This window comes from Myiozetetes cayanensis, unplaced genomic scaffold (genome assembly GCF_022539395.1).
Source record: "Myiozetetes cayanensis isolate MyiCay16 unplaced genomic scaffold, myiCay2020 scf2-11, whole genome shotgun sequence".
NCBI classification, from domain to species: domain Eukaryota; kingdom Metazoa; phylum Chordata; class Aves; order Passeriformes; family Tyrannidae; genus Myiozetetes; species Myiozetetes cayanensis.
The window spans coordinates 7,517,292-7,535,079 of NW_026087411.1; the positions used below are offsets into that span (position 1 = coordinate 7,517,292).

A 17,788-nucleotide genomic window follows, 5' to 3' on the forward strand; every position below is an offset into this window, starting at 1 on the left:
TCTATACAGAAAAAAACCACTGGAAATGACAACCTGTTATTTTAAAATCAGCCTTGAGGAGCTCCTACTGTGTGCTTGTGGAGTCAGAGCACAAACACTGCAAAGAGCAACCCGGGTGAAGGCAGGTCCATCCAATGCCAAGAAGTCACTCAAGAAGCAGTTGTGGGAAGCACTGAAACAACAGACTTTGCATGCAGGAATGTTGGCATATCCTTTGAAAAGAAGGTAAGACTGTCTGGTTGTTGGGTTTTTTCCGCTTTGATTTTAGGTGAACAATTTGTTGTCTCCTGAAGTGTCTTTATTCACAGTGAAAAATGCAGGTGTGTTGTCTAATGAGTAATGATGGAATTCAATGGTTCATGCTGTTCTATAAAAAAATTCCTCAAGTGTCAACAAAAAAAATATTATAATTTCCAGTTTTTTAGTCCAAAACACTTCCTACTTCTCATTTTCTGGAGGTTTCTTAGAGTGTGAGTGTTCTTTATATATGGTACTGAAATGTACTGAAACAGTTGTGGCCCTCAATCTCTTTTACATCAGTTATCTTTTAAGGCTGAGGATATTTGAAAGGGAGAAATCTGTGAGATGTTTGTCAAAGAAGCACCAACCAAACTTTTGATTCAACCTCATTTCAGCCAACGGGAATCACTGCAAGTAATGGGTATAGAGATATAAAAATGGATATCAGAAATGTTCTCAGGCTTTATTTGTACATCAAAAGGGTAAATAAATGCTGCTTCTGTGTACTGGCTGCAGGGCAAATAGATTTTTTTGCAAGGGTTCTAAATTTGTGAACTTCTGACACAGGCTGTACCTTTTTTCTTTCCGAGACTTGAAATTTTATATTGTGAATTATCAGATAGCTTGATTGAATTTATTTCTACCTCTGAGTGAAGGAATAGTAGTTTTAAAAAAAGGTTTGAGAATTTAATTGTGAATAGAGTGCTTACATAGAAATACTAATTACACTTTTTCAATGAAAATCTGTGTGAGCACAGCTTTTCTGAGGGGGAAAAGTTATGCTGAGAAGCACAGCCTTCAAACCTGTGTGAGACATCATTGCTCCTGGAGGAAGCGCTAATTCCACTTCGGCTGCAGCCAAGAGGGGTTGTGCTGGGTGACAGCATTCTGTCATCTGAGTTCCTGGCTCTATGTATGAGATCATCTCACTCTTGTTTCTGCTTTCATCCCTTTCTATTTTAGTTGAGATGTACATGGGACTTTTGCTGAAATGTACTTAAGGCTGTCAGTATGGGTTGCTGTAGGATAAATTCTGTGTTACCATCAGGATGAGCTCATGGGGACCTTTTATTCAGCTTCTCACAAGCTGCATGTTGCAATGGTCAGTTTGTTTCTGACATCTACACCAGCTCCCATACCTCAACACTGCATTGACATCTACAGTTTGAACAAATCCTCATTGCCCTTGCTTTTGATGACATACCAGACAGGGGCCCTGGCCTCTGATAGAGTTTTTACATGACCCTGTAAGACAAATCAGGCTTGCTGAATAAAAGAAGACCTGTGGCTTTACTTTAAAAGGAATAAAAAAGAGAAAAAACCACTCAAAAGACAGTTAAAAAATGCAGATTTCCAGTGCTTTTCCACTTACTTTTCAGGGGGGGAAAGCTTTCTTCCTCCCCCTGTTTTAGTCTCCCTCCTTAATGCCAGCCAGACTCAGTATTAGGAGACTTGGATGGCAGCTCTGCAATCATGTTGAGTTTATTAGGTCTCTGTGAGGTTTCCTGGCGGGCAGTATCATGCTGCATTAAGAAACTTCCTGTGACCTTCATAAGAAATCACTAAACTGTTTATTTGCTATGGCTTTCCTTTCATTACTTTGATTAGAAAGTATGATTTCACAGAAGCATGTTCTTCATGTTACTTCTCAGCCCTCTGCACTGGCATTTAAAAAAAAACAAAGCAAAGCAAAAACCCCCAAAACAACCACCACCACAACAACAAGAGAAAACAGCAAAACCTCCCATGACCCAAGAATCCAAAACTCAAACAAAACCAAAAAACTGTCATCTACAACATAAATCAAAGGAGTAAGAGATCCTGTAAGAGAAAAGGAAAAAAATAATTACGGAATTGTATGCTATGCTGTGCTTACCTCACTTTGGGAATAAATCCAGTTGTAAAATATGTGCTGTTTCATAATCACCCTTCCTGCCAGAGGACCAGCTCTGATCCCTGCAGGCTGAGCGTGGTTTGGGTGGTGTTAACACCTGGGTTATCTGCCCCAGTGTTTTCCCTTTGGAATAAGGCATGGCCAGTAGATATTTCCATCTGAACCTACCAACAGCAGGTCCTTTTGCCAAGTGATCACAGTAGGTTGCTCTCTTCAGCAGTGTGGCCTTGCCAGAGTGCTCACGGGGTGTGGGGGAAGTTCTGAAAGCTGGATGTAGCTCAGGTGGAACCGTTCCACTTAATCCTTTACTCAAATGAAAAGACAAATTATCTTTATGACTAATAGTTTAAGAAAATATATTCATTATCTTCCTTCACAGAGATTCTATGGAAACCCTACTTGAGTTGTGGCATCTGGTTCTCAAAAAGCACAGCTTGTGTGGCCATAGCTACTTTAGTCTAAAGATAGACCCATGACCCTTAAGTCTATAAATGTTGCATTTTTCATTGTTGAACACCTCTCCTTTCCAACAGCTTTGCCAAAATTCAAGTTTTCTCCAATTCTGCTCTCAGTTCTCACACATAGATCAATATTATGCTGCAGTTCTTAAAATAATCAGGCATCTCAGTTGCTTTCTTGATGAAAAAATCATGAACAGGATGGACAGCTATAGGCTGACCATGGTTTTGTTTTTATTCAATCCTGCTACTGTTATCTGTTTGTGTCTTTAGATGATAAAAATAGATGCAGGCACTTGAGGGGATTTTGTGTTAATTTGCTTGTGTGTGTATGACATCTGATTCTCATGCCCCAGGGACTCTTAGCTACTGCAGTAGTGTAAGGGGCCTTTAAATATTACTACCTCATTTTGATGGATTGCCATAAAGAGGCTTGGCTGTAAAGGAGAATCAGTTTTGTTCTACTGTTAGTGGGAATTAAGTCACTGTAAATTCAAGATAATGTTGTTCTTAACTTCAGATTTGTGTAGTCATTAACAAGGGTTTTGGTTTGTTTATTTGTTTGGTTTGTGGGGTTTCTTTAGCCTCCTAGGATGGACTCTCACAATGACCACCAGAGCAGCCCAGATCCTGGAGTCCAGTGCCATTCTCTGGGGCCTGTGCAGTTCTTCTATTTTCAAGCAGAGAGGATTTGAAAATAGTAGGATTGAGTTTTGGAAACTCACTGTGGCAATCACATTCTGTCTGTTGACTCTCTAAGTATCCAAAGCCTGTGTTCATATTCAAATATGCGTTGTCTTACAGAGGAGAAGATAGGAAAGGGTTTGTGGTGCTGGTACCAATTAACACTAACACGGCTTTGAGCGGTCTGATGTTGGGGAATTTCTTGCCCAATCTTGTGCTCTGTTTCTTGTGTTTAGGACCAGTGTTTGGCTCTCAGGATATTACTGAGTGGAATGTGGGACGAGAAGGACACCAACTGATGTTTATTTCTATGTGGATAAAGTTGCCACCCCTGCAAGGAGGCTGAGGATTGAAAGCTGGATTAGAAATAAGGCAAAGAAATGTTGGTAATAGCTGGCTGTTGGTAGTTACATGAAACTTTGAGTGCCTGTAGAAAGTGCTTCTCCCCAAAGTTAGAATCAGCCTTTATTTTCAGTGAAAACAAGTAACGTAGTTATTTTATTATTATCCTGATTAATGCTTTTCCCTGGGTATCACTTCCCTGTTTTGTGCCTGCTGTTGGTTAAGCCTGAGTTCCCACACTCAAAATTTACAGGGTTTTTTTTTTCACATATACTGACATAAATTTAATTGCAGAGAAATTCAGAATGTTAATTACTGAATGCCTCTCTGAAAAAAAAAAAAAAAAAAAAGAACCCCAGAAACCCAAAGCCCAGCAATATTGTTTTGATAACTTCCCACATACCTGCTCTGGCAGAGTAAAGCAAATTTGACTGAGATACTTGTAAATGAGTTTAATTCCTCTTTTTGTCTTGAATTTAATGGCATGAACAGCCAACACTCAATATAGCAGGTAACAGAGAGTGAACTGATACCAGGCAACCAAGTTCAAGCAATAACTGTTCTTCGGTTTTCCAGTAATTTCATGCATTTGATCTCTTTGTTTTCTCAACACTCTTTCATGCTGATATTAAACATACTTCCACTTCTGGTAGTTGCACCAAAGTACCTCTGTTAATATTTTTTGTGAATTAAAATCTCTAAACCTCTATGTTTTCAAAATTGATCCAGCATTTTGCATGGATAAGATACAAACTGGTTTAAAACATTTTTTAATCTATTCAGATAAAATGGTGCTGTTAAAGAGAAAAGTATTTATTCAGTTCTTTTTGTGTGCTTCAGAAGACAGTGTTTTGAGCCTTGCGTTTATGTCAGTGAGCTCATTATCATTTTGATCATAACAATGATAACCGCTTTATGTCTAAGAACAACAGCTGGTCACAATGTTTTATGAGTATACACAGTTTTAAAAAAAGAAAAAATTAAGTACAGACCAGTGATTTTCGTAGAATTTGCCTTGGGTTTTGTCATCTTTCAGAGGGTATTTCAGCTCACTTCTTTCACATTTGTCAGTCCTTAATTTTGAAGAAAGGAAATCAGTGACATTCTCTGTTATGGATGTAATGAGCTGACTCCAGTCAGAAAACCAGCATATCAGAGCTGCTCCTGAGGAGCTTATGCAAATCCTTCTGAGCATCACCATTCTTCAACAAAAATCAAAACAATCCCCCTGATTTCGGAGACGTTGTTTCTGTACTCCCTCATTTCACACACACAAACATGCCACAGTGCTTTAGCTGCTGACTTGTCCTCTCAGCTTTGGAGTTTTATCAACAACCAGGGAAAACTGCTGACTACCTAATTAATCCACTTTGTGAAGATGCTCAGCCACTTCGGGAAGAAAACATTATTGTTCAGGCTGAATGCGTGTTTACTTAAACAAACTGGCAGCTGGATTGTCAGAGTGAAGCCAGTGCAATTCCTCCAGAATCCATGGTGCACTCAAGCAGGCAGGGGATTTGCTCCCACGTGAATACTGTTCTAATCCCCTTCAAACCAACACCTTGTTTGATGTGTTACTGTGGATTCAGGCACTTTTAAATCACCTTGTTTTACAAGCCACTCAAGTGTTGCAGTATCAGCACCATAAAATCTCGATAGTCACCTTTACTCTCGTTCTTATTCTGCTTGTTTATATCCACTGTGTGCTGTTTGAAGGATTTTCTTTTGCAAGGCTCTGCAGGAACCAAATGTCACTCCGTTCTGGGAAGGTGCCCTGTGCTTGTAAGGAATGCTGTGTTGTCCTCCACCAGCACCACATTGGAAGATATCCATGAAAGCTCAGGGCAAGAACATAAATGCTCTCTGGCAGAATAACCCTGGAAGTACACATGTTTTGATCCTGATAATAGTAATCATCCTGATCCCTATCTGTGGTCATGTTTTCAGAGTTTTCTTCTGAAAAATTGCTTTTTTTAAAAAAGTTCACAATCTAGAGCAGAAACTTTCTTTAAGGCACTGGTTTAGTGCCTGGAGGGGGATTCTCAGAATATCTCTGGGTTTGGAGGTATTTCCCCTCATTTTATGGAAGAATGCAGGTGACTTGTGCTGGCTTTCTGTAGTTCCTTGTGATAGGGCAGTGACAGGCATCCGATTGTTGCACTCTCAGTGTTCATTCACCGTTGATCTGACCTTCCCTTGAAGTGATCTTCATATTGAATGTACTCATGAATGACTAGAGGAGAGGAGAAAAGGGGCAGTGGAATGGTGGAAGAGAAGACAAGAAAAAGAAAAGAGAATTGACAGCATTTTAGGGGGAAAAAAGTTTTAAAAAAGACTGTGATGGTTTTTCTCGGGAGTAATGAGCAAGCAGCACAACAACAAGTGTCATTTCAACTCCATGGTCAATAAATTCAAGGGATTGCAGTTTGGAAGAAATAATTTCAGCTGCTTGGGCACCTTACTGAGTGTTCCATTACTGGCAATATAATGATATTTGCAGTATTAATGGCTCCCCAGCCGGGAAGGCTTGCCACATAAGCAGCAGCCACTGGAGAGCAACAACAGAAGAGGCTGGTTGGGGAGTGGGAGGAAGATACCAGAGATTTAATGACCTGAAAGTGAAGCATTTGAAATGTAATTACATGAAGAACATTTGTTTTTCCTCTTGTGATTATGTTTGAATAACAAGGACTGAGGTACCGGCAAAGGAATTGGGAAGTAAATAACAGCTAGGGATTTGTTTTCTTTAGTTTCAAGAAGGGACATGATTTGAAGTGTAGTATTTGATTTGAATGGTCTCTCTCTGAATTTGAGAAGTGAGGGAAATAAAATGAAATCTGTTTAAGTCAGAGGGGCGAGATCCCTTGTTAGTGTGTACACAGATGCACTTCCAGCTAATTTCAAGGCAGTTTTTATTTATTCCAACTGTTCCTAGGTGCCATTAAAATACAAAAGGCAGAAAAAGTGACCTGCAAGCTCTCAAAAAACGCCACCTTCAGAATCTCTTGGTCTCTTTAATACCCAAAGGCTCTTCTGCCATTTGGCTGTAGCACACAGTGCTGCTCTAAGACTGAACACTGGGAAGGCTTTTAACCACTGTCATTGAGGCTGAAGGCAAAATTGATAACTATAATTTTCTGGTAAACTGCACCTTCCTTAGCTTCTACTAAATGAGAAACTTTCACCCATTTTTATGTGCCAGTTCAAGGTCTTGACATGTTCTATCTTATGCCAGAAAATGCACTTGACTGCACTGTGACTTAGTACAATATAATGAGCTTTACTAGTCTTGCCAGCCCTGCCACAGGTTTTTGTACTTGAAGTTGTGTTAGATGGGACTGAGAGGGTTTTTTGCCTCAATATACTGGGAATCAAAGCAGTCCAAAAGGCCTGGGGAGAGGTGAAGCTCTCTGGGCACTCAACTCAATATTTGCTCCCTTGGTCTTTTTTGGTCCATCCCTGTTGTGTTACAATTTTGCAAAAATGAGAAGAGAGAAACTTAAGATCAGGCAGATTCCATCAATAGGGATTTAAGTGTAGAAATGTTTTTAGCTAGAAGTTACATATCTTAGATCACTATGACTGAAAAGAGAGGAATAAAAGGGATTTTTTCAGTCTGGAATGCACAGTTTGTTGGAATTGCTTATTCTAGGTGAGAAAAGTTAATTGTAATGATAATACAGCTACAGTACTACAGCTAATGATAACATGTGAAAACATCTAATGAAATGCTGGTATTGATAATTGATGATGAAGGCAACTTAGCCCTAATAGGCTTAGGAGCTCTCCAGTGCCCTCCTCAGTTCCTCAGAGATGTATGCCTGGACTCTGCAACCCTCCTTCTGTTAACCGTGTTAAGATGGGTTAGAACAAAGAAAAGTGCACATTTTTAATAGAGTAGGCAGAAGCATTTGTCTAGGTATTGTGATGTTTTAATTGAGATGAAAATTCAGTGCTGAGAATTTTCATAAAATCAAAATTAGAAAAAATATATGACTAGGCTTGAAACATTTGAATTCTGCTCTGTCTCCTTTCTAACATTTAATTCCTTCTAAAAAAAAAAAAAGAAAAGAAAAAGTTTTTCAAAGGAGAAAGGAAGCAGGGTATCAGAAATATGAAGAGAAACGTCTCAGCTTAAAGTCCAAAGGAGATATTCCTCAAAACTGACTTCTGTCCTGATTAATTTTGCTAAAAATAAATCAATATCTTCCAGTAAAAACTCTCTATTAAAACATCTTGACCAGCAAAAGTATCACAGCTTATGCCTGTGCATGGCTTCCACTCTTCCAAAGGCCTCGACAAAACATTCTGCTTTGTTTCCCACAGGACTTATTCCTTGCATGTTTCAAATGCATTTTGCCATGGGTAGAAGAAGCTGGACCACACCCGAAGTGGGGAAAGACTGGGCCTGTTCATTGCCATCTGATTTCCAAAGGATTTCAATCCCTGTTGGGCTGGTGGGATTATTCCTGGGTGGTGGTGTCTGTCTGTGTCGCAGCGTGTGCCCTGTGCTGGAAGGGCCAGTGTGGCCCTCGATGAGTGTGGTATGAAGAAGAAGGTGGCAGCATTAAATTAACTGCTGGGAAAAGAGCACCTAACTTTGCTGGATGGCATTTGAAATTTCTGAGGTGTTGCACAAACAGGAATTACCCTTTACACTCCCTGAAAAGGTAAAAACTGCTGGTCTTGCAAAGCCAGGAAGGGGTAAGAGCCATGATACAGTGCTTGGTTTCTCTCTGTCTTCCAGATCATAGAGTGATAGAATGGTTTGGGTGGTAAGGGACCTTAAAGATGATCTAGTTTTAAGCCCTCTGCCATGGGCAGGGATGGCACTCACTAGACCAGTCAGCTCAAGGCCTGATCCAGCCTGGGCTGGAACACGTGCAGGGATGGGGAATCCACAGCCTCTCTGGGCCACCTGTGCAAGAACCTTAGCACCCTTGCAGTCCAGAGAGAGCTTAAGGCTGTGCCCCTATCCCCAGCTGCCTTGGGAGAAGTCCCTCTCCAGCCCCCTTACAGAGCCCCTGAAGGTACTGGGAGTTCCTGTAGAACTCCTAAAAGGTCAGCAACGAGAAGGAGTCGGTTGGCTGTGGCCGTTGGCTGGCATGAGCCCAGGGATCCAGAATGTTGAGGGATGGACCAATCAGAAGGCTCAGGTCCAGGTGACACCATAAGGCCTTGGAATACCTGTGGCAGTTGGAGGGGCAGAGCAGCGGAGGCCAGCGCAGTGGCAGGTCACTGCAGCGTGTGCTCCTGTCGTGCTTCCCTCCTGTTGCCTTTTTTTGGCATTGGCGTTGTTGGGTGGAAGTCGCCCGGGACCTTCTTGAGTTGGAAGAGGAAGAGCTGAAGAAATGAGTGCAAGTATTCCCTCGATGGAGCTTCCCAGCTGTGAAGTCCAGAGACTTGAAGAGATAGCAGACCTGGTGAGCTCTGTTGGCCACTCACGTGTTGAAAAGCGAATGCTAGCCTGGGCCTTGAAAGAGGAAGGCTATATTCCCAAACTGCTGCAGCTTTTCCAAGTCTGTGAGAATGGAAAGGACACCGACAGCTTGCATCTTCTGTTTGATATTGTGAGAAGAATGTTGTACCTGGATGAAGAAGTTGTGTTTGAGGTGATGTTTTCTGACGAATGCATTCTGGATGTTGCTGGATGCCTTGAATATGATCCGTCTTTGGCTCAACCAGAAAGCCACAGGGAGTTCTTGATGAAAACAGACAAACGTCAGGAAATTATTCCAACAAGAGACCCTGAAATCAGGAAGAAAATCCGTCAGACATCCAGGGCAGAGTACATTCGTTCCATCATCTTGCGGAACCCACCAAAGTCGCAGAGAGGTTCTCTTTCTACCCTCACTGCATTCATCAGACGCAGCAAAAAGGAGATTTTAAAAATGTTGCAGGTAAGTGGGTTTTAGTGTGGCCTAGGTGGGATCTGTATAGATCCTTCTGGCTGTAGTTTGGAAATGGGTTACAGGTGGTGAACACTGTCTAAGTTAATGCCTTTCATTTGCACAATGTTTGAATGTCTTTCTTTCTGATGTCTTGGGTTCTGTATACTTTCAAAAGGTAGATTTCAAGTGAGTATCTTAACCCTTTTAATGGATTGTAAAGTGTTTCAAGTCTTTCTCTGTGACTGAGAAGCACCATACACATTTGGAACTGGTTTTGTCTAGGTATTTTGGGAACAAGCAACATTTGGTATACTTTATCAGGGGCATTTGTTACACTGTTTTCCGTGTGAAGGGGTGCAAAGAAATGGATGGGCAGAGAGGGCAGAAAGCACCCAAACACTTGAGAGGTGCTGATGTTCCCCCTCGTTTGCTTGGAGTCTGAAGCAACAGGGTAACCCAAATGCTTTACAAGAAGTAAAATCCATTGCTATATATCCTTAAGGAAGCCTTGGCAGTAGAGGATGTGAATCTGAGAAGCAAAGCATAGTCCCCCAACTTTCCTATCTTGTCAAAGCAGAGCTCCTGTAAGTGGGAGAGCTGGTTTTATTGTGAATAAGGTTAAGGAGGATGTGGCTGCAGCCAACTCGTAACCTGTTCATCTCGTCCCCCTTGCAGAGGTGGACTGAAAAGATGCCTTGCAGTGCTGCAGATCCCAAAGAGGGAAACTGATCCCTGGGGGATGTTCCCAGTGTAGTGTGAACAGCAGGGATGCAGCAAGGTCGATGTTGTCCCTTGGTGGGCACTTTGTAGTGCAGAAGTGCATGAGTTGCTTCCCTGGAAGGTTCTGTGCAAGGTGCAAGGAAGGAGCCTGGCACAGCTCTGGACTGCCCTTTTGTGTCCTTTTGCTGTGGTGGGGTGTGTGACAAATCCCACAGGGAGTCTGTGAGGCTGAGAAGAGCTGCAAATCCCTGGGTTGGAATTGCACAGAAGGAAAGGAAGTGCCACTCTCTGTAGAGACAAACTTAGGGGTCAGTTTTAGGATTGTCTCCTGTGCTCAGGTTCACCTGCGGCTCTGATCTCCCAGAGCTGCTTGTGCTGCACACGGGGAGTGCTGAAACAGTACACTGGAAATGATCCTGCTGGATGAGTACTCTGGCCTTTGCCTTTTAGGGGATAAAAGTAGTGGAGTTATTCATGAAAAGCGTTTGACTTTGTTCAGTGGAGGATTGTAGAAAGATTTCTGTTGATTGTCCAGAGGCACCGTGTAAGTTGTGTTCTTTTTGTGTGTTCTGCAGAGAGATGAGGCGTTTTTGTCTGAAATTTTTGCCCAGTTGAAAGATGAAGCTACAGCTGATGAGCAACGACTGCAATTGGTAAGTCAGTGGTCTAGTGAAATTGTTCTGCTAGTTCTGCAGACTTGGAGGTGTTTCTGGAGAATCAGCCTGGACACCCTCCCTCGAACACAAACTGGAACTGTGTCCTCCTTTCCAAGACTTTTCTGACTCAAAGAAACCTGACCTTATTTTCTTCTTGTGCACTAGGTGAAGCTTTTCCGGGAATTCTGCGCCTTTTCTCTCACATTCCCTAGGAAGAGACGTGCATTTCTCAACACTTTGGCAAGGTTTGAATTTCTTCCAACTCTCAAAAGGTTAATGGTAAGTGAAAACTCACAGCTGATTTTATTAAAACTAGAAAAGCTCTTTTAGCCATTTCCCCAGGGTTTTGGATCTACCTCATGTAAGTCTGATTGGAGAGCTTTTGTCTGCTGAGAGTGGAAGTTCCTTGTAATGTTCTGCCTCCAAAAGCTGCCCACAGTTCCACTCTGGAGCAGCCTTGGGTTGATTGCTCTTCCTGTTTTTACTCTACATGATGGAGAAGTCTGTGGGCAGTGCAGTCCTTGTGACAAGGTGGTGTGAGCCTTGAGGGAGACTCTTCTTGTTGTGGCAGCTTGATTGTTTTTTGTCAGACACAATGCTGTCTGAATTCCTGTGGCCTGTAAAGGAGCAGAGAAATTGTTGTAAACTTTGATTTGTACAGCTGGTCCTTTTGTACCAAATGACTAAATTGTGGATAAGAGGTAGGGAAGATCAGTGTCTGAGATCTTGTAGCAAGTAGGGCGATGTGAATGTTTGTGGCCTAAAGTTGGGCTCTCAAGTTCCCAGAAAGCCTTGTGTCCTTTCTGAAGGAGGGAAAGGGTGGCCAAAGATTTGTCTGGTTGCTTGTTGTTTTTCTGGAAGTATTTTACTATGTTTCTCCTCTTAGAAATGATTGTAATGAAACATTGTCCAGACTTTTAAGTGTCTCTTCTTTGCAGCTTCACTTGATCCTAAATACCCAACATGATATACTCTACCAAAGTAATCTCTTTTGTTTTAGGGAATGAATGATCTGCAAGTTAGATCTATTGCTACAGATATATTGTCTTATGTAGTATACTTTCATCCATCCATGGTCCTCAACTTTGTACTGCAAGAGGCCCATGAGAGTGACAAGGTAAGTAGATTTAGGGCAAAGAGGGAAACAAGAAGCCAAACAAAGTGTCAATTCCCCTGTTTCCTTTGAATTCATAAGAAAATTGCAGAAATCGGGAGCTCATTTCATTCCTGCTAGTACTTATTTTGTGTTTTCTTGCTTGGTTTGTTTTTTGCAGAACGACCAGCTCCTCACTGTGATCATTGAGCAGCTGATCAACAATTCCGACCCTGGACTTGGAGGAAATAATCAGCTCAAGGAGATTTTGTATACTCTGATTGATCCACGGAATATGCGCTACAAAGCTAATGTAAGTGAACGTTAAGGGCCGAAGACACATCACTGTGTCAACAGAGTTAAAAAAAAGCCTGAGGGTCTCTATTGCTATTATGAGGGGCAGAGGGTCAACAATTTCAGGGTTTTTTTATTGTTTGGAGTGTGATCTGATAGTGAGTTTAAATAAGCACAACAGAAGTGAATTTGGCTAAGGAAAGGTGTGTGTCTGGGGCCCTGTGCAGGCACTAAGCCAAGCAGTCCCCTGTGGCAGTGCCAGAGCACTGTGTGACTGTAGCTCCCTCGAGCTGGATGACAAACTCTGAGGGAGTCCAGTCGAGTCTGTGTGAAACCAAATGAATGTTTTCATAGATTGTAATGTCCCAGAATAGCAGTCAAAAGGTTTGCAGGTTGTTGTGGCAAAAGGAACTGCATGTCAGAGTGGGTTAAGGTCACTTTGTCAAGCCCTTTGAGTCACTGAGGAGTTTCTGCACTTGATGCATTTCTAGTTGCATCCATGCTGGGGAGCCTTTTGGTGATAGCTACGTTGGTTGGATGTCTCACAGATTTTGCTCCAAATAAATAAGTCAGTCTTGCTTGAGTGAAGACAGTGCTGCAGGTCTAAATAAAAGATGCAGGCAGAACTGAGGGAGTCAGTAAAACTCTTCCTGGGCTGTTTCTTCTGTTCCTATTCTTTCATACTTAAAGGGTTGTATGTGAATGGCAATTTTTAATGATGTTATTCTTTTTTAGATATCAGAAGTATTTGGATTTATCAATTTCTTCTACGACCATTGCATTCACATTCTTACCGCACCACTTCTGGCTGATACATCAGAAAATTCCTATGACGAAGGTAAAGGCAATAATAATTTTTTTCCCCCCTTTAGTCCTGAAATGTTTTGAAGGGAGTTATAATCCTGAGAACAGCAACAGCCCTCTGATGCCAGTTAGGAATACTCGTGCTGCAAGCTGTTGTTCCTCCAAGGACAGTGGTTCTACTGGCAGGAGTTTTCACTGCCCTTTCTGGCAGCTGGGAATGCTGATGTAGCCTGATGATGTGCTTTGCACAGATGCACTTTCTTGATAGCTCTTGTGGGTCATGTGGTAGTTTTCCTAGTCTGATTTTAAAGAATATTGGCTGTAATGGGAAAAAAATCACAGTTGTGTGGGTTGTTTTGTTCTGACCCAACATATTCCTTCCTGAAGCGATCCAGTAAAACAAAAATCCACTAAAAACTGCATCAGAAACTGTAATAGCTGACATGTTAGCACATTGCATAGCATGAGAGTACATTCTTTCTTTCTTTCTTTCTTTGGTATAATTGAATATATTCCTTTTTCCTGTAGATGATTATCGAGCAGCAGAAAGACTTGCTTTAATTTTGGAGGTGCTTTCTTTTTGTGTGGAACGGTACAAGTATCAAATGGTGAAGTATGTTACAAGTGAAGATCTGCTAAGAAGAGTCCTGGTATTGTTGAAATCCAAGCACCAATTTCTGGCCTTGGGTGAGTATGGAGCTGTTGTGGTTTCCTTCTTGAGGGCTTTGTGTGTCCTCTGTGCAAGGTGCACCAGTATGAGTGTCTACACCTGAGCTCAGAATTCCTGTTGATTTCCTGTCTTTTCCTGGCTACCATTAAGTAATTTGGAAAGCAAGGTAGCAGCTGTCCATGAGTGTAGACTACTGCAGTTTGTGGTGGGAGGAGGATTGTGGTCCCTTTTGAAGTCCTCAGGGACCCTTTGTGATCAAGTGTCTCTCCTCATTTCCATGGAGATCTTGTCCTTCTTTCAGAAGGTCCTGAATCTGGTGCTCTTTGTGGAGAGGGAATGAAATTGTGTGAAGCAGGATAATTAAAGACTTGGGCCTGGTTCTGGGAGGGGAACAGAGAAAAGCAGAGGAGGGAGTGAACATCTGAACTTCACACATGTGAAGTCATTGCTGCTGGACTTGAGAAAGAAAGCAGTGATCCCTGATGACCTTCAAATACCCAGCAAAGTCCAAGAAGGAAAGAAGTGGGATTTATCTTGTCAGCAAATGCTGGGTCTGCACTTTCCCCAAGTGCTTCTTAATGCTCTTGCTTTGGGGGTGCATCTTCCTCTGGGGATAACAGCAGGATTTTGAGTTGTTCCCTAAGAAGCAGGTTGGAGCCCTGGCATGGGGTGATGAAATGCTTGAATGTGTCTCTTCACACAGCTGCTCTTCGCTTTATGAGGAGGATGATTGGCCTGAAGGACAAACTTTGCAACCGCTACATCATCCAACGTAACCTCTTTGAGCCGGTTGTGAATGCTCTGCTGGACAATGGGGATAGGTCCAACTTGTTCAACTCTGCCTTGCAGGAGCTGTTTGATTTCATCCTGATGGTAAGTTCAGCAGCAGCCTCAGCACTGACACAGCCTTGGCCTCTCGTGTTGAGAGGCAAAAGGCAGCTCTCCCAGATAGGAAACCTCCTGGTTTGCTGGAAGGGTCCCAAGTAGAACTGGGACACTGCTGAGTTTCTTGTCTGTTTCTATGGGAAGTTTAATAAAGGTGAATCTGATTGCTTCCCAGTTGTCCATGAATGTTTTGGCTCTGGAGAAGTGATTAGTTACTTTCTGAATGAAACTCCAATGCCTTCTGACCCTCTGAACGTGAACCCTGGAGACTGAAACCCTGTTTTGTTCTTCTGCAGGAAGACATCCAGTCCCTTATTGAACATCTAGTTGAGAACTTCTCTGCTAAGCTGGAAACTATCCTCTATGTTCCCACCTTCCAGGCAATGATGGCAAAATATGAGCTAGAAAAGAGTCGGCAAAACAAGACATTGAACAGGTATGGCCCAATTTCTGTCTTCTTGTGGCCCTTTGTAGTAGAGCTGCTCTGGGTCACTAGATGAAGTGCTCCATTCAGAAAAGTCTCAGCTTATGCAGAGCAGAATCTTGCTCATTTCCTCCAAGTTAGGATTCTGTTTGCCTCCTTGTCAGCTGGGATGTGGGTGAAGTTTACAGTGAGGGTGGTACTGGAGATGGATTGCCTTCTGCAACATGCTGAATTCCCATGGATGGTCTGGAAGCCATTTTTGACCTTGGCTGAGTCGGCAAGATCAGGCAAAGCTCAAATCACTTGTCCTGTGTCTCTTACAGTGTCCCCTCCGTGTTGCCTGGCAAGGCATTTGTCCGAGATGAAAGAGTCTCTGAGGCGGAAGAAAAACCGCAGGGCGGTGAAGTTGAAGAGGAGGCAGCTCCGACACAAAGCTCCGGTGTCCCCAGTACAACATCCACGCCCCTGGCCAGAGTGATGTCACCTGTCAAGGTGGGAGAAGTCGTGTGGAAGCTGCTGCCCTCGTGTAGGGCAGCGCAGCAGCCTCATGGGGCTTTGCCGGGTATAACATGGCACAGTCAGCAATGGCCTGTGGGCAGGGTGTCTGAGTTAGGGATAAACTCGGCCAAATCCCTGCCTGGTGAAAGCCTGACCAATCTGGAGGAAGGTTAAGGGAAGACTTAGGTGGGGCTGGAGGCTGTTGGTAATCTGTTGGGCACAGGAGCAAAAGGGATGTGCAGCTTGCACGCTGGATTTGTGGCTGTCCAGCTGGGACTTTCCCAAGTGACTTTGAAACAATTGTGTGGCCAGATCCAGGGGAGCAGGGAAGCTCCAGCTGAGGCTCAAACCCACACTCCAGACAAAAGGGTCTTGGAATGCAAAAGGCATCACCCAGAAACCTGCTGCTGCAGGGCTTGTTGGTCCCGCACAGGTTGTCTGGGGGTTGTGTACAACAACTGCTCATTCCTGTTTCTTTGAGTCTGAGAAATTAATTTCTTTCTCTTTTTCCAATTGGCAGAGAGGCCTATTTGAAATCTTTAGTTTTCCTGATGAGAGTGATAAGGATGATGAGAAAGAGGCATGTCCAAGGAAAAGAGCTCGTGTGGATTCCTAAAGGAAACGGAAACTTTGGAATAAGAACTTTTATGTTGGGGTTGCAGTGCTGTGAGTGCTTAATGTTGAAGTATGGAACCAGCTGCAATCCACCATGCAGATCACTCTTGATGAGATGTTATTACATATTAATAATGTAAGAGAGTTATAAATATGTTAATTATATAATATAATGTGATATATAGTTAATATAATTCCTAAAAAGTAATATAGTATATTTTATAGCCATATAATAGATATAAAATGGTTTTATATATATAAATATAATAGTAATATATAATAATTTGTATAAGTTATATCAGTAAGATATATAAGTAAGATATATAAGATATATAAGTTAGATATATTAGTAAGATATAATGATAATATAATTTAGAGCCATTTTTCCTGGAACAGTTCAATGTGATGCCATTTTTCTGGTTTGGACATTTTTGTAGTTAGTAGTAGTTGTAGCTCTTGTTTGAAAAACAAAAATTGTTGCTAGTTATGATATCTAATATAGTTTGTTCCATAAGATAGAAGTTTATTTTGTATTAATGATTTAGGAATTTATTGATTTAGGATTCTGTAATTTCATGAGATGTGTTATTTCCAAATGTTCTTTTAATAAATTTTTTCACGAAACCTGACTTGGTGGGATTGTTTCTTCTCTTGTGAGTGACTGTTGCAGCCAGCCATGTCCTGCCACGTGCAAAAGGGAGCCCCTCTCTTGACATGTTCTATCTGGTGCCTGAAAATGCATTGACTGCACTGTGACAGTACAAAATAACGAGCTTTGCAAGTCTTACCCAGTCCTGCCACAGGTTTTTGCCCTTGCAGTTGTGCTAGACTGGAGTGAGATGGGTTTTTTATACTGAGCATTAAAGGAGTCCCAAAGGCCTGGGGAGAGGTGAAGCTCTCGGGGCACCCAACCCTGTATTTGCTCCCTTGGTCTCATCAATAGGGATTTAAGTGTAGAAATGTTTGTAGCTAGAAGTTACATATCTTAGATCACAATGACTAAAAAGAGGGGAATAAAAGGGATTTTTTCAGTCTGGAATGCGCAGTTTGTTGGAATTGCTTATTCTAGGTGAGAAAAGTTAATTGTAATGATAATACAGCTACAGTACTACAGCTAATGATAACATGTGAAAACATCTAATGAAATGCTGGTATTGATAATTGATGATGAAGGCAACTTAGCCCTAATAGGCTTAGGAGCTCTCTAGTGCCCTCCTCAGTTCCTCAGAGATGTATGCCTGGACTCTGCAACCCTCCTTCTGTTAACCGTGTTAAGATGGGTTAGAACAAAGAAAAGTGCACATTTTTAATAGAGTAGGCAGAAGCATTTGTCTTGGTTTTATGATGGTTTTTAATTGAGATGAAAATTCAGTGCTGAGAATTTTCATAAAATCAAAATTAGAAAAAATATATGACTAGGCTTGAAACATTTGAATTCTGCTCTGTCTCCTTTCTAACATTTAATTCCTTAAAAAAAAAAAAAAAAAGAAAAAGTTTTTTCAAAGGAGAAAGGAAGCAGGGTATCAGAAATACGAAGAGAAACGTCACAGCTTAAAGTCCAAAGGAGATATTCCTCAAAACTGACTTCTGTCCTGATTAATTTTGCTAAAAATAAATCAA

The 17,788-nt window shown here is 41.9% G+C and overlaps 2 protein-coding genes across 2 annotated transcripts in view; one reads left to right on the forward strand and one right to left on the reverse strand.

Annotated features, from left to right (window-relative positions):
* MACROD2 (mono-ADP ribosylhydrolase 2) overlaps positions 1–17,788 on the reverse strand; it is a 1,470,694-nt gene that overhangs the window by 111,994 nt on the left and 1,340,912 nt on the right. The gene's annotated exons all lie outside the window — the stretch shown is intronic.
* The window catches only part of LOC126639780 (serine/threonine-protein phosphatase 4 regulatory subunit 3-like), a 10,793-nt gene continuing 1,962 nt past the window's right edge, over positions 8,958–17,788 (forward strand). The window contains exons 1-10 of the mRNA XM_050314969.1: positions 8,958–9,518; positions 10,805–10,882; positions 11,051–11,164; positions 11,886–12,002; positions 12,160–12,291; positions 13,008–13,110; positions 13,605–13,763; positions 14,450–14,619; positions 14,928–15,067; positions 15,379–15,547. Of these exons, the coding sequence (XP_050170926.1) occupies positions 8,970–9,518; positions 10,805–10,882; positions 11,051–11,164; positions 11,886–12,002; positions 12,160–12,291; positions 13,008–13,110; positions 13,605–13,763; positions 14,450–14,619; positions 14,928–15,067; positions 15,379–15,547 (1,731 nt within the window). The 5' untranslated portion in view covers positions 8,958–8,969. The remainder of the gene's footprint in view (positions 9,519–10,804; positions 10,883–11,050; positions 11,165–11,885; positions 12,003–12,159; positions 12,292–13,007; positions 13,111–13,604; positions 13,764–14,449; positions 14,620–14,927; positions 15,068–15,378; positions 15,548–17,788) is intronic.